This window comes from Narcine bancroftii, chromosome 7, assembly GCF_036971445.1.
Source record: "Narcine bancroftii isolate sNarBan1 chromosome 7, sNarBan1.hap1, whole genome shotgun sequence".
In the NCBI taxonomy this organism is placed as follows: Eukaryota; Metazoa; Chordata; class Chondrichthyes; order Torpediniformes; family Narcinidae; genus Narcine; species Narcine bancroftii.
The window spans coordinates 170,465,802-170,481,631 of record NC_091475.1 but is presented as its reverse complement, the minus strand read 5'-3'; the positions used below and the strand labels follow the sequence as shown (position 1 = coordinate 170,481,631).

Sequence of the window (15,830 nt, the reverse complement as noted above, 5' to 3'; positions counted from 1 at the left end):
ACAGACTGTATCAAAAGGTGTAATCTCAAAAAGATAATTTCCTAATTATAAACTCATTTTCAAAAAAGTTGTTCAATGTGTATGCTAAGTTTTCAATTTTTTTCCATAGGTATTTCAGTACCTTTGCCTTCTTCACCAGTCTCTGAGAAAGAGTCAAATAGTTTTACAAAGAAGAGCAAAGATAATGGAACAATACGTAGTAGCAAAATATCTACAGAATCAAATGTACTTACAAAGACCCAAATAAACGAAAGTCAGACCATTTCCAATCCCAGTCCAACTGATGTAGACAAATCCGTCACTTCTTTTGATAGTCAGACTTCCAGCAGTCTGCCATCCAAATTTAGCTGTTGGACCACTGGAGAAGCTACGACCACATCAGCTCTTCCTTCATCTGTTGCTTTAATCCATACGACTGTTTCAGAGTCACGAGGAACTGAGGATGTTGCTGAAATGGAAATTGAGGCACAATCACCATCCATTTGTAATGAAAAGAGAGAACTGTCGCATGTTGCGCAACAGCAACTGTCTGAGGAGACCCTGGCCACTGAGGAGTTAACCAATCAGAAAGAAAAAACCGAGTCTCCATCCAAAATCGCATGTCAAAGTGAGCTTACTAAAGAAGTTGATATGTCTTCAATTTGCATTACGAGAGAATCAAATGCAGCATCCAGTCAGCTTGAAGTGCCAACGATCAAAACTCTCAGTGCTACTGGGGCAAGTGTTGAGACTCCAGATGTACTTTGTAAAATACCACCTTCAACTTGTTCTGAAACATCACTTCAGGCAACTTTTGCAGTGCCGAAAGGTTCTGCATATGAGCTACCTTCATTGGATGGAAGAAAAACTTTATCAATTGATTCTAATAACTCTTTTGTTAATGTGATGCCAAGTCAGCAAAATGTTGTGCACACATCAGAAATATCTACAAGCCTTGCTTTAACCACTGCGTCACAGCCTCAAACACTTATTTCTTCTTTTCCTGAAGCATCAAATAGTTCTGTAAGTTCTAGTTCAGTAAAAATTCTTAAATCTGATGCACTAAAAATGAGCACTGTTACTGCAGAAACACAATTGCCTGATCGAACGGAACCAGTTTCTTCTTCAGTATCATCTTCTAAGTTAAACTCTGAGGCTAAAGCTACCACCTTACAGCCAAGCTCTGTTCGTTCAGACTTGAATCCTACAGTTGAAAGTGTTTCAACTAACATGATGCCAAAGTCATCCATCACTGCCACTTCTTCAAATTCTGATGTTATCTCCACTTCTAAAGTTTCAAATGCTGAACCTTCCAGCACTATGGAGATAGATCCCACAAATATAGTAACGCTCAAGATAATTATGAACGATGATCCCAAACAATCTTCGTCAGATAGAGAATTAAATAATGCTGTGTCAAGTATTACAAATGAAAATGTGCCAACAATTCTGTTGTCCTCTCCAAGTGGTACACCCTTAAAAGACAAAGAATTAAGCCAGCCATTGAATAATAATGGTGATGCTGTAACAGGAACTCCCTCTAGGCACAAATTGTGTGTGAGAAGTGAAGAAACTGAGAGCATTGTCAGTAGCTTGGAAATGCCAGAGGAGCCTGAAAGCAGTGTACAGAATGTTGTGTCTGCTGAAATGGAAACTATGCCTTCACAAAGCATTACTGCTAGTAATGTAACAATAAATATACCACCTCAGACTAACAATAGTCTGTTTACTCAAAATCCACATGGACTAAAAAAAGACACTGGGCTTGTACAGTTGATGCCTGCTGCTACCACATTTGGGCAGTCCAGCAATGTTCTGATAGCAGCTTGTGTTCAAGATTGTGCACAACAATCTTTGATGAAAGGAGATGAATCTAACAATAGCAATGCATTCATTTTGGATCACCGTGGGTGTTCTGCAAATGTCTTGATGCTACCAAGCAGCTCTGCTGCAACCGTATCAACATCAGTTCCTCGGTCTTTATGCACTCCTCCAAGGCCAAGCACTGTTTTATCCGTGGGACAGCCTGTATCATCGAATTTCTCTCAAGGTATGAGTGCTGGTAATGAGATGCCAATCAAAACTAGTTTTCTAAATTAACATACTTTATGAATTACTAAGTTCTCACTGAGTGACCAACTTTTATTTTTGCACTTTTGCATTGCACTTCCAACAAATTAAGTAAAGCACCCATTTAAAGTTTATATTCAATGATGAAAGAAATCGTGCAAATAATTAAAAAGGTTTGTATGATCAGCTAAGTGGAGGGCAAAGAAAATGAAGAGTTTTGGCTCGGAACTTTGACCATTCTTTTTCTCCCACTGAGTTTGAACAAAACAACACAGAAACAAGTGCTTTGGCCCATCTAGTCTGCCAAGCTATTATTCTGCCCATTTCCATCCAAGGCCACAAAAAGACCTTCCAGGTGAAGCACAAATTCACATGTACCTCATCCAAGGTGCCCTACTACATTTGTGTACTTGATGTGGCTTCCTCTATATTGGTGAGACCAAGCACAGATTGGGCAACTGCTACAACGAGTACCGTGGGGGAAAGATGGAACTTCCAGTTGCCAATACTTTAATTCCATTGTGTCCATTACTAGGGTGAGGCTAAAAGTAAATGTGAGGAACAGCATTATCTTCCTCCTAAATAGCCTAGAACCCAACAGCATGAATGTTGGGTTCTCTAAGTTGGGTAACACCCATATCTGTTTCCATGCATCCCTTACCCAATTCTGTCTTCAATAGCCCCATCTCCCATGGTCTCTTTCTCTACCTGTCTCCACCTTTCTTACCTTCATTTATCCAGTATCTCATCACCTCTTAGTTCCATCATAGCTGCTCTCCCAACACTCCCCCTCTTCCCCCCCCCCACACTAAATACCTGCTAACACTTTTCCCACTCAATAAATTGTCCTGACCCAAAATATTGACTGATCATTCCTGTCCATGGATGCTGCCTCCAACTTTGTTCATTCAAGATTTCACGATCTGTAGTTCTTTGTTTTTCTCTAAATGATAATTAATGCCAATTCAAGGTACATTTTTATTTCCTTCCTTTTGCTATTTCTTATGGCATTCAAATGAATAATGGGGGAATGTGTCAATGAATAAGTACCATTAACCCTAATGTGTCCTGTAATAAATCAAGTTATAATTGGCTTAAAAAAATGAAGTTAACCAACTTGGCCTGTTACAAATAGTTGAAATGTAATTTTTGTTTAGGTTCAACTTTTATAATCACCTCTCCAGTTCAGCCAGTGCTGCAAGGAGTAATGGGAATGATTCCAGTTTCAATAATGGGCCCAAATAATGGAACTTCATTCACTATGTCACCCCAACAGGCAAGTTCAAATGTATTCTGTTTGCACTGGATGGCATAATTTGTGACTTTGGGGAAGCATTTAAAGATAATTGAAATTACAAAGAAAATTGCTGTCTCCAATGCTGGATATTCATAGAAATTACAGCACGATGGTTATTTTATTCACTGTAACAGCTCCATTTGAAATGAGTCTTAACTTGCTATTTGCAATAAAACATTTGTGTCCCAATTGAGATTATGCATATTGTTAGAACACTTCATTTTCCCTCTCCACCTAAGAACCAAGGTGATTATATATTGCATTTTTAAATGCCACAAGATGCTTCACAGGAAAATAATCAGGGAAAGATTAAATGAGGCAAATCTAACAGGTGAGAGATAGGTTTTAAAGTGTGCCTTAATAGGAGAGGAACAGAATTGGGAACTTTGGGGAAGAAGAGCAAAGGACATATTGAATTCAAAGGGAGCCAAAATTAAAGGAAGAGTTGGGTTGGGAAGGGGGGGGGGGGGGGGGGTGGAGGAAGTCAGAGATTGGAAGAATTTAAAAGGAACCAAAGGGCAACTTTTTCCACACACAGGGTAGAGGAAAAGTTCATAGTGATACTGCCAAAAGCAGAGTGGCACTAGCTCAGATTGCAAATCATGGATGAGTTGGACTAAAAGGCCAGTTTCCATGATGAATAATTGACTTTATCCAACCTGGAAGCTTGAACAAAAGTTGATTTCAGAATTCAGAGACAGTAGAGTTGGAGACAAATTTTGTGTGTAGAGGAGTACAAGTTAGAATACAGGTATTATTAATACTCTGTTTAGCTACTTCATCTGTACGGTTTAGACTAAGGTTTTATGCAAAAAGAGCTGGAGATTCATATTAGATGAAACATTGTCATTGCTGTCCCGGAGAGTGGAGTCGCTGTGCAATTTCGAGCACTGCCAGAGGGAGGAGAGGCTGGGGAAAACAAGTCATTCTCTGGGTTATTGGTGTGTACCCCTATAGAATCTGATGGGGCTTCAGAGGTTTGGGACTTAGCTGTGAGATGTGAAAACTGCAAAGGATATTTGATAGGTGTAACCTTGCTAGGCCAATTTCTGCATACAATATTTTATAGATACTGAATTTTCTATTTGTATCAGTAGGTTCTCCGGATGCCAGTATCATCTTCACTTGGCAAAAAATGTAGCAGATTCAGCAAACTTCCCATTGCAAGGAAGCCACCACAGTTAGCAGTTCAACCATGCACCTTCAATACAGGTTAGGAACTCTGGAAAGAAATTGCTATGGGGAAAAATGTTATCTACAATGTACCTATATGTCTTAATATTTAATTTCCTGCTTGTGCAATTAATCAAATGGTATTTTAGCATGTAATTTCTTTAATAGAATGTACAGGTACACAATCCTTTATCTGGACATCTAAAATCCGGAAAGCTCCAAAAACTGGCATTTTTTTTTAATGGTGTTGGTACAGCAGAGGGAGAGATAGATGGCAGCGCGACTAGGTTGGGTGGTGGAGGGGTTGGAGAGATGGCAGCATGACTCGGGTGGGCAGGGGGAGGAGAGATGGCAGCGTGACTCGGGTGGGTGGGGGGGAGAGAGACGGCAGCGTGACTCTGGATGGCGGGTGGAAGGAGAGACGGCACAAGTGGAAGGGGGTGGATACGACAGCACAATTTGGGTGGGCTTAAATCTGGGGCAGCTGAAATCCGGAAAAATCCAAAATTCGGAACACCCAAGGGTTCCGGATAAAGGATTGTGTATCTGTACAGCATTTCAGGATACCTGGAAATTTTGTTATACATATTGCAAGAATGGTGATGTTACAAATGATAACAACTTTTTGTTATCATTTGTTATCAGTTATGCACCTTTAATCTCCACTATTTATTTCATGGGGAACTACAAATGAGAAAAAGATATATTTGTTATATTTTTCTTCAGATTGTTACCTGGAGCACACTGAATTAATTAATCAGGTAATTTGGAAGGATGGGCAGGAAGGCAAAGAAGAGAAGTAATACACTTGATTAAGCATGAGATCAGGGCAATAGTGAGGGATGATACAAGGGGGGGAAAAGCACTACTGAAAGTAATCTATAGGCCTCTAAATAATAATATATAACAGTTGCACTAAGAAATATCTGATGCATGAGTAGAATAGCAGTTGTCATGGGGGATTTGCACATAGATTGGGCAAATGAAGTTAGTCAAGGCTGTCTTGAGGAGTTCATGATGGCTTTCTTGAGCAGCATGCTATCAAATATCTGGTCCTATGCAACGAGACAGGTAAAATTAGTGATCTTGTAATTAGGAATCCTCTCTAAAAGAGTGACAGTATGATTGAATTTCTCATGCAAATAGAAATAATACTATTATCGTAAGCTACATTAATATGATCTAAATCCTGTGTATTATGACAAAACAGAAGAGACTACAATGGAATGAGGGAGGAGTTGGCTGGCATAGATTGGGAACACAGACTTTATAAGGCTAGATTATTAAATAGCACAAAATATAAAAATGTTGTGAAAAGTTTATATAAAGGAGAAAATAAAAGGCTACAGTCAACTTAGGTCCCTTGGAAGATGAAGAGAGGGGATTAATATTGGGTAATGCAGAAATGGCTGAGGGCTTGAACGTGTCCGTGTTCACTGTGGAAAACCTAAATTGCCAAAGAATGTGTTTAGGATGCAATAGGAGTTGAGTACCTAGATACCATTATTATCACTAAAGCAAACTAATGGGTCTTAAGGTAGAAGGGTCCTCTGGTCCTGATGGAATCCATCCAATCAAGGATTATGTGTTGCTTCCCTGGTTGCAGGGCCAGGTCCATCTTGAATTGAGTCCATTGCCTTTTCAAGTGGGAGAGTGAGCAGCCAGATACCATGGCCCACATTGGGACCAATGACGTGAGTAGGAAGGGTGAGGTCCTTCAAAGTGAGTTTAGGATGTTAGATGCGATGTTGAAGGAAAGAGCATCTGTAGATGTGATCTCTGGATTAACTACCCGTGCCAGAAATAGAATACAACTTAATCATTGATTAAAGAGATGGTGCAGGGGGGAGATTTTCAGATTCTTGGATCATTGGCGACTCTTCCAGGGAAGGTAGGACGTATACTGGCAGGCCAATTTGCAACTGAACTGGAAGGGAATGTTTGCTCATGTTTCTTTGAGGGCTTAAACCAAAGCAGATAGTAGAGTGGTTGTGGGGAAAAAAAGATGTTGTTAAGCCTTCAGGCAAAGACAGAAATATAAAGGTTGAGCATCGTGGTAATAATGTTGTGAATTGCATCTATTCAATGCAAGGAGTATTGTAGAAAAGGAAGGTGAACTTAAAGAATGGATCAGCATATGGAGTTAGCACTGTGACTTGGTTGCAGGAGGGGCAGGACTTGCACTTCAGTGGTTTATTGTTTTTGGCCTGATAAGAGGAGTGATGGCATTGCTCGTCAGGGAAAATGAGATAGGAGTGCTCAGACAGGGCTGTCTACTGAATCAATATGAGTGGAACTTAGGAATGAGAAAGGGATGACCACGTTAATTTTATTGTAGACTTCCCAATAGCCAGTGGGAATTGAAGGAGCAAATTTATAGAGAGATAGCTAGGGTAGGTGATTTTTAACTTGTATTGACCAGGATCCTCATTCTGTCAAAGGGTTGAGGGGATTAGAGTTTGTCAAATGTATTCAGGAAAGTTTCCTAAATCAATATATAGAGGTCTCAACGAGAGCGAGTGCAATACTGGATATCCTAATGGGGAACAAGACCGAACAGGTGTGTGCAGGGAACACTTGGTATCTGGTGATCATATGCTATTAATTTCAAGATAATCATGGAATGGGATTAGGTCTGGTCCTCTGGTTGAGATTCTAAATTGGAGGTAGCATAATTTTAATGGAATCAGGAAGGAGATGGCAAATGTGGAATGTTTTCTGGCAAAGGTGTGTCAGCTAAACCCATTACTAATTGATCTCTTAACGCACTGTCTCTGACAAATGCACAGTATCCAGACAGTTTACGTAATAGAGCCATGAAATTTAGGACAGACTCTCTGTGCTGTTGTTTACATCGGTAAAATTTATCTTTTGTCATTTCTGGAAATTGGGGGGTTAAGGTGCTGACTGGTAGCTTGACAGATTTTGGCATGTTTTTGTTGAAGGCATGTGTGGGCTAGTTAGCGATCTTAAAAGCTCATAGGTGCCTCCTCCCATTACTATTAAAAACTGCCTGTTTTTTTATTCAATGGATTTTCAATAATATCATGTACAATACATGTACACAATCCTTTATCCAGACATCTAAAATCTGGAAAGCTCCAAAATCCAGCAAGTGGGGAGAGAGGCGGTAGCGCGAGTCAGGTGGGCGAGGGGGCAGAGATGCAGCGCGACTGGAAAGGGGTGGGGGTGGATACGGCAGCACAATTTGAATGGGCTTAAATCTGGCTTTCCGAAATCCGGAACACAGTGTCCCCCAAGGATTCCGGATAAAGGATTGTGTACCTGTACAATGATTATCAAAACATTCTACATATGCTTTCCAAGTGTCTGTCTTCATTGAATTTGTCAAAGTGAGCTGCAGGATTGTTGCCGCCATCTCTTGGGATTCCCAGTTTTTCACTGTCTTCTGTAGGAGTTGATAAATGTGTAATGATTGAGTGAATCCTCATCGGCACTGTTATATTTGAGGCCCCCCCCCCCATTGTAAATAACTACAGCCACAACGTCAGCGCAGACTAACTCTATGCTTTACTAATTACATACTACAAGCATTGTTGAGGTCTTTCATGGCTTGTTTCAGCATCATGCTGAAGAAGATTGAATGAAGATGCTGTTTATATCCGGTACTGCACGGATGGCAGTCTCTTCAATCTGAGGCGCCTGCAGGCTCACACCAAGAGCAACTCGTCCGTGAACTACTCTTTGCAGATGATGCCGCTTTAGTTGCCCATTCAGAGCCAGCTCTTCAGCGCTTTACGTCCTGTTTGGCCTGGAAGTCAGCCTGAAGAAAACTGAGGTCCTCCATCAGCCAGCTCCCCACCATGACTACCATCCCCCCCACATCTCCATCAGGCACACATAACTCAAAGCGGTCAACCAGTTTACCTATCTCGGCTGCACCATTTCATCGGATGCAAGGATCGACGACGAGATAGACAACAGAGTCGCTAAGGCAAATAACGCCTTTGGAAGACTACACAAAAGAGTCTAGAAAAACAACCAACTGAAAAACCTCACAAAGATTAGCGTATACAGAGCCGTTGTCATACCCACACTTCTGTTCGGCTCCGAATCATGGGTCCTCTACTGGCATCACCTACGGCTCCTAGAACGCTTCCACCAGTGTTGTCTCCGCTCCATCCTCAACATTCATTGGAGCGACTTCATCACCAACATCAAAGTACTCGAGATGGCAGAGGCCGACAGCATCGAATCCACGCTGCTGAAGATAAAACTGCACTGGGTAGGTCACGTCTCCAGAATGGAGGACCATTGCCTTCCCAAGATCGTGTTATATGGCAAGCTCTCCACTGGCCACCGAGACAGAGATGCACCAAAGAAGAGGTACAAGGACTGCCTAAAGAAATCTCTTGGTGCCTGCCACATTGACCACTGCCAGTGGACTGACATCGCCTCAAACCGTGCATCTTGGCGCCTCACAGTTCGGCGGGCAGCAACCTCCTTTGTTGAAGACTGCAGAGCCCACCTCACTGACGAAAGACAAAGGTGGAAAAATCCAACACCCAACCCCAACCAACCAATTTTCCCTTGCAACTGCTGCAACTGTGCCTGCCTGTCCCTCATCAGACTTGTCAGCCACAAACGAGCCTGCAGCTGACGTGGACATTACTCCTCCATAAATCTTCGTCTGCGAAGCCAAGCCAAAGAAGACTACAAGCATTACTATGAAGAGTTCAGTCTCCATCAGTTCCCCATGTCATTGCTTACACGTAATGGTGTCTATCGAACACCTTAAACCTTGGGGGAGGTTAGTACAGAAATTCCAGGGGCCCTAGCAGAAGTATTTGAAACATTCTTAGCCATGGGTAAGATGCCAGAGGATTGGAAGAGAGCTAATGTTCTGTAGTATAAGAAAGGCTTTAAGAATTATCCCGTAATTATAAGCCGGTGAGTCTGACATCAGTGGGTAATTTATTGGAAAGTATCTGATGAGACAGTATAGACAAGTACTTTGATAAACAGGAACTGATTGGTTAGACATGACCTACCACACACAATCTTAAGTTGAAGAAACATGGTAGATATTGTCTACATGGCTTTTGTGAAGCCTTTGACAAAATCCTGCATGAGAGGTTGAGCAAGAAGGTTCATTCGCTTGGTATCCAAGATGAGGTTCTACATTAGTTTAGACATTGGCTTTGTTGGAGAAGCCAGAGAGTGGTAGTAGATGATTGCATCTCTGACTGGTGTGCCTCAGGGATCAATGCTGGATCCATTGTTGTTTGCCATCTGTGTCATGATCTTGATAATGATATAGCAAATTAGATGACAATGAAAAAATGTTTACAAAGGAATCTGGGCCAGCTGTAAAAACAGATGCAAAATAGCAGATGAAATTTAAAGTAGACAAGTGCGAGGTGTTGCACTTTGGGAGGAAGAACACAATAGGATAGTTAGGGTCATGGAGCAAGTTATTTTTTGTATATTGGCCTTCATAAATCTTTATATGGTTAGTAATGAGTACAGGATTTGGGATGTGTTGTATAAGATATTTTGTGAGGCTAAATTTAGTAGATGAGACTAGAACAAGATTCAGGGGAGAACATTTAGAACAGAAGAGGGTCTGATTTTCCAAATAGCAAATCTGGGGAATTCTCTGCTGAAGCAAGAAGCAGGGGCTGCCTCATTGAATATATTTAAGACCGTTTTAAAATCGTGCACAAATTAGCAGGTGGAGCTGAGTCTGCAGCCAGATCTGCCACAATCTTATTGAATGGTGGAGCAGGCTCAATGTCCTGATGGCTTGCTCCTATTCCTTGTGTTCTTATCTTTTTTGTTGTTTTCTAGGACCATCATCTGTTATTGGCACTTTCATTTCAATAGATTCATCAATAACACAAAATGCAATGCAGCCCCAAAGGTAATATCAAATTTTTTGTAGTTGGTCTGTATGGCTGTTCATATTGATTATTTCTATGTATATCCTTTACTCTGGAGTTTCATTTGATCAGTTCCAAATAGAATCTTGTACTCACTTTTTCCCATGACGAAGTGTGATCGCGGTTGAAGTTCTCAAGTTTTTAAACTTTACTCACTGATCATTAATTTAACTAACATACTGAATAGTTGGAAGTCGGAGAGTTTTGGACAGAATAGTAACCAATCATTCGATGTTAATACCTTTACACATTGTAAGACTGGAAGTGTAGAATCTAATTATTTATGTAAAGAGATAGGGCAGTTAATTCATGTTCCAGGTATGTACCTTTAACTAATTCAGATGCCAAATCTCATTGGGCACATTTTGTTTTATGAATTTATAGTGCCTTTCTAGCCTGTATTTGATTGTGTATTTTTAAAAGGTACAATAATGTGCAAATAGTTTCTGAAATCTCTTCCATCCACACTGATTTTTTTTTGCTTTCCTATCCAATTGCAGCTCTACGCACACTATTTTTAACACTTCATATTTTTCAGGATTCTCTGAAGATTTATGAGTTGGAAATTACACATTGATGATTTGTGTCTCTCTAATATATTGCTTGTTTATTAAGATCTGTGTAAAAGCACTGTCCAAAATACTGTGCTATAGTTTGCATTCTATGGATGCATACAAATGCTTTAAAACACTAGGTCATTTTTAATAATTTCCAAGTATATAAGGAGCTACAAAACAAAGCCACTTAAATTAAGCATGATTTGAAAGCTTGTGGGAAATGTATAAGCCATTATAGGAGATTTTGGGTTTCTGGAAGATAAATATTAGCAAAGAGCAAAGTTATTTTTAATTTCTACCTGACAGATGAGATTTATTTAATCTGAAATTATTCCATTTCTCTTGCATTAAAACACCTTTCTGGTTCAGAATAATTGATATTGGAGCTCCATAAATCAATAGATGTAAACAAGTTATTTTTCTCAACATCCTCAGTTGTAGGAAAAGCAGTGAAGGGAGAGGTAGAATTCGGTTTGTTGGAAATCTTGAGGCACCACACCTCTCCACAGATGTTCTTGGCTATTTACACGTTTCACAAAAACAAAATTGTATTAATGAGAGGCATTGGGAGTAATTGTTTTTTTTAATGGGGAGAATAATATTTTAAGTAACTGTATGACAAATGCAGTTCAGCATTTAAAAGTACTGATAGTTTCAAATCTATTATTCAGTCGTACCACTGCTGTTGGCCAGCTGAAAGCAATATGAGCAAGTTAAATTAAAATCATTTAATTGGATAACACACACTACATCATAATTGTACTTTTCAGTTTTATGTACTGTTATAGAATTGCTAGAAAAATGCAGAGTAATAAATATACTTAATTCATTGCATTCAAAATTTTAGTGTAAGCTGTTTTTGATCAATGGTAAATGTTTATTACAGTAGCCTGTACACATACCACCAATATCCATATTTATTTTTCCTTTTATTTTGAACCACTCCATAAATGAGATTCATAGGATAATGATTTCTGCCTTAAATTTTTCACAAGTGGATAAATGTGAAGCAGACCAAATTATTTTGGCTTTATGACTCATCTTTGATTTTTTTTTAAAAACCCCATTAATTATATAATGTAAACTTTATTTTCTAGGAATGAAAATTCAGATCAGAATGTACTTCCCACAGACCAAATAGGGAAAGCAAGAGAACAACCAGTGGAAATACCTAATGCATCAAGCTCAAAAGTGAAAGCTCAGCACCATAGACGAGTGCTTTGCTTTGATCAAGCACCTACAACAGAATCAAACCAACCAATAACAGAATCAAACCCCAATCATGAAATAAAAGAAAATTGTGTAGATAACAAAGGTCAGCCAGACCGATTATTTATTTTCCAAAACAAGGAACGATCTGAAAGGACAGATGCTGGAGTTAATAAAGGGAGAGAAATGCAGAAGTCAGAGAAGAATAAAAGTTCATCTTCTGGACCACCATATGATTCATTCCTGAAAGCAACAGCAAATAAGGAAAATGAAGCACTCGGGGACCAAGTTAGACAGAGAAGTAGAGAAACGTCACAAGTCCAAAAAAAATGTACTCAAAGTGAAAGACCTAATTCTCAAACAGATGTTGTCCCTAAGGCCAGTGTAAGCAAAATTCCAGAGTCTCATCAAGAATGTAAGAAGGTAAACACAACTCATGCAGTCTCCCAAGAAATTACTTCTAAAAAGAATATAGATAAAAATGACACTTTTAGTTTGACATGCACACTGACCAAACAGGCGGCTGAAATGCTCCAAGACATGCAACGGCAAAGCCCCATCCCAAAACAAGCTGTCAGTGGTGACCTATCTTTGCCCAGGACACCAGGCTCTGTTGCACATGAAGGCCAGGATGATTGCTCAGAAGTTCAACAGACTCCACAAAATAAAGGACTTGGAGATGAAAGAATATCGCCCAGAGTGATGATACCTCCAACAACCCCAGATATACCAACATGTAGCCCTGCAAGTGAAACGGGAAGTGAAAATAGTGTTAGTATGGCTGCCCACACACTTATGATTCTCTCAAGGGCAGCAATTGCAAGGACTAATGGCACAACACCTCTGAAAGATAATACACGTCAAATCAGATCACCACTTAGCCAGGCAAAGAAACGAAAGCTAGAAGAACGAGAGGAAGAATATAGACAGCAGTCTTTATCCAGCAAGACTGACCTTCAGAATTCAAATTCTCCTGGAAGGAAAAAGAGGTCAAAATCACATGTAAGTTTTGTAGCTCTGCACCTGTGATTGTAGAGATAGCTTATCAACAAGTATTAGAACATTGAGAATTAAATCCAGAAAAGTGTGAAGTAATACTTTTTATGAAAAAGAAATGCAGAATAAATGTTAAGATACTAAGATATTTACAAGTACAACAGTAAGTAAGTACATCACTGGAGAAAGCTAGCAGAACCGATAAGATTTTTACGGTAAGATGGCTTCTTGTTTAGTTTGGGCAGCAAAAATAAGAAAGGGCAGGTCTAAAATATTAATTGGTTCACATTGAAATGTAGGTTACAGGTTTCATCCATGTATTTTTAAACATGAAGGGTTCTGCCTTCAGCTAGTTCCTGTCACAGACTACAGAAATGGTGTGGATTTAGGAGAATTGTCGATATGAAAGTCTGGCAAGGCTGTTTTTGTTTTCTGAAGCAAAGAGGAGTGAGTTTAATTGAGGTCTTTAGAATTTGAAGTTCTTTCCTGACCCTGTCCAATCTGCCGTTTCATTTAGCTGAGATTCAGTTCTAGATTTGGTCAGCTGTAAAGCACAGAAATGGCCCTTTGGCCCATCTCAGCAAGTCCCATTTGCCTGTGTTTTGCCACACCCTCTAAATATTTGCTATTCAAGAATCTGCATAAATATCTTTTAATTTTAGTTCTACTAGTGTTGTAAATATCTGCGGCCTTAATTAAGCAACACCTTGATTTGTAAATTACTTGGTCTAAAAATTGCCAAAAAAATGACTTTAAAATGTTTTATCTTCCAGAAACACAAGAGAAAGAAACATCTCGACTCTTTTCCTGTTGAAATGGATGTAGATAAATTTTTGAGTTCACTGCAATATGATGAATGATTGTACATAATTCAATATAGTCTTAACTTCATCTGAAGAATAAGACAACTCTTGCATTCTACTCTTGGTTTGCTAAGTTCTCAGAATACCTGATATTATGTTATTGACAGACAAAATTCTACAGGAATTAAAGTATCAGCACTTAAATTACATTGAAATTATATTAGGCACTGAGTAGTTAAAGAGCAAGTATGATAGAAAGTGATAATTAACCTTTCCCTATACATGCTTGTTTAGAATTTATTGTATATTCTAAATTAATATTGTTTAATGCTGTCTGTGTAAATACTGTAAAGATTTGAATTGTAATCATAAAACTACATTAAGGAATTTCAGTTACCTTAATGTCTCCAGATTTCCTTGTCTTGTGTCATTTCAGAAATATCAATGCTAAAATGGTTTAAAGAAATTTGATGGCATAAACACCTGTTCCGATCCTTCACTCTTTATTAGTGGCAGAGATCCCCCTTAGCCTTTTACTTTAGAAGGGGATTAAGATCTAGCTGTTTTAATTATGGTAGGATTTTGATTAAGTTTCCTATCTAGGCAAACACATTAGTCAGGATATAACAATTCTGAGAAAATAGGTAACAGTAGAATTAAAAGCAAGCTACTTTTCAAATGTGTACCAGAGTTGGTTGTATTAACCATATAACCATTTACAGCGCGGAAACAGGCCATGTTGGCCCTTCGAATCCGCGAGAACAACTCCACTAGTTCAACCCTCCCGATCTCCGCCCATAACCCTCCAACCCCCTCACCTCCATGTGTACACATCCAACCTTCTCTTAAATGAGAGAAGGGACTCTGCTGCAACTATCTAATTTGGAAGATCATTCCATTCTGCCACCACTCGCTGAGTTAAAAAGCATCCTCTAATATTTCTCCTAAAGTTTTGCCCCCTTACCCATAACTCATGCCCTCTTGTTCCAACCTTCCCTGCAATCCATTTCCCAAATTTACCTGAGAAATGTTTGCTCCATGCATCTGTTACAAGAATTTCCACCATGGTGAAGATCTTTACTACTTTTAAAAAATGAATCACCAGAAAAAGTGAACAATTACATTTTTCCATTTAAACATTTGTAAAAGCATTGCACAATTATTGACCATAAGAAAATTAATAATCACTTCTGTTTGCATATAATTTATTAATAGGAAATTGAACTGTACAATTAGGCTCAATTTCTTTTCACAATTGTAATTTTTTTCACACAGATTACTAGTATCCACTTCATGTCTATTTGGTTTCAGAAAATAATTATAAAATGCCACAGTGATGTTTGAGTGGGATATTATGCTTTGATGGAATAGCTGAAGTATATTTAAATATTTTGCTGACAAGATTATCTTTAAAAATCAGTAACATGTTTGAACAATAGAATACCAACGTTGTTGTGACACCGCTGCAAAAATTGTTCAATGGATGGGAGCTTGGCTCCTGAATTGCAAATGGCATATACGAGGGTCAGCATTTTAGAGTCTTTGAATAAGTATTGAAGAAGCACCTCCGCCTCCATTACAAATTCCAGCTAGGCCATATTCTCCAGGCTTTAGATTGTAAGTCATGTGCCCAACAATTCTGGCCCCAGACATCCTAAAATTAAAAGTGGTCAGAATAAATGATTACATTAAACAAAATATTCTTCCTACATAACAATGAAGAAGCAATAGTAAAAAGGCTAGAAAATCTTTGGATAAATTCAAATCACCAAGGTTGGGATTAGAATTTCGGAGATTGCACAATTATTATTTGTTGCCAATGTGAAACTGCAATTCCTTAGGT

General features: G+C 39.0%; 2 protein-coding genes across 2 annotated transcripts in view; one reads left to right on the top strand and one right to left on the bottom strand.

Annotated features, from left to right (window-relative positions):
- Positions 1–14,399, top strand: part of npat (nuclear protein, ataxia-telangiectasia locus) — a 56,854-nt gene extending 42,455 nt beyond the window's left edge. The window contains exons 13-18 of the mRNA XM_069891277.1: positions 110–2,029; positions 3,207–3,325; positions 4,444–4,558; positions 10,331–10,403; positions 12,077–13,190; positions 13,958–14,399. Of these exons, the coding sequence (XP_069747378.1) occupies positions 110–2,029; positions 3,207–3,325; positions 4,444–4,558; positions 10,331–10,403; positions 12,077–13,190; positions 13,958–14,044 (3,428 nt within the window). The 3' untranslated portion in view covers positions 14,045–14,399. The remainder of the gene's footprint in view (positions 1–109; positions 2,030–3,206; positions 3,326–4,443; positions 4,559–10,330; positions 10,404–12,076; positions 13,191–13,957) is intronic.
- Positions 14,400–15,175: 776 nt separating this feature from the next.
- acat1 (acetyl-CoA acetyltransferase 1) overlaps positions 15,176–15,830 on the bottom strand; it is a 37,508-nt gene continuing 36,853 nt past the window's right edge. Inside the window, exon 12 of the mRNA XM_069891286.1 lies at positions 15,176–15,641. Coding sequence (XP_069747387.1) covers positions 15,521–15,641 — 121 coding nt within the window. The 3' untranslated portion in view covers positions 15,176–15,520. The remainder of the gene's footprint in view (positions 15,642–15,830) is intronic.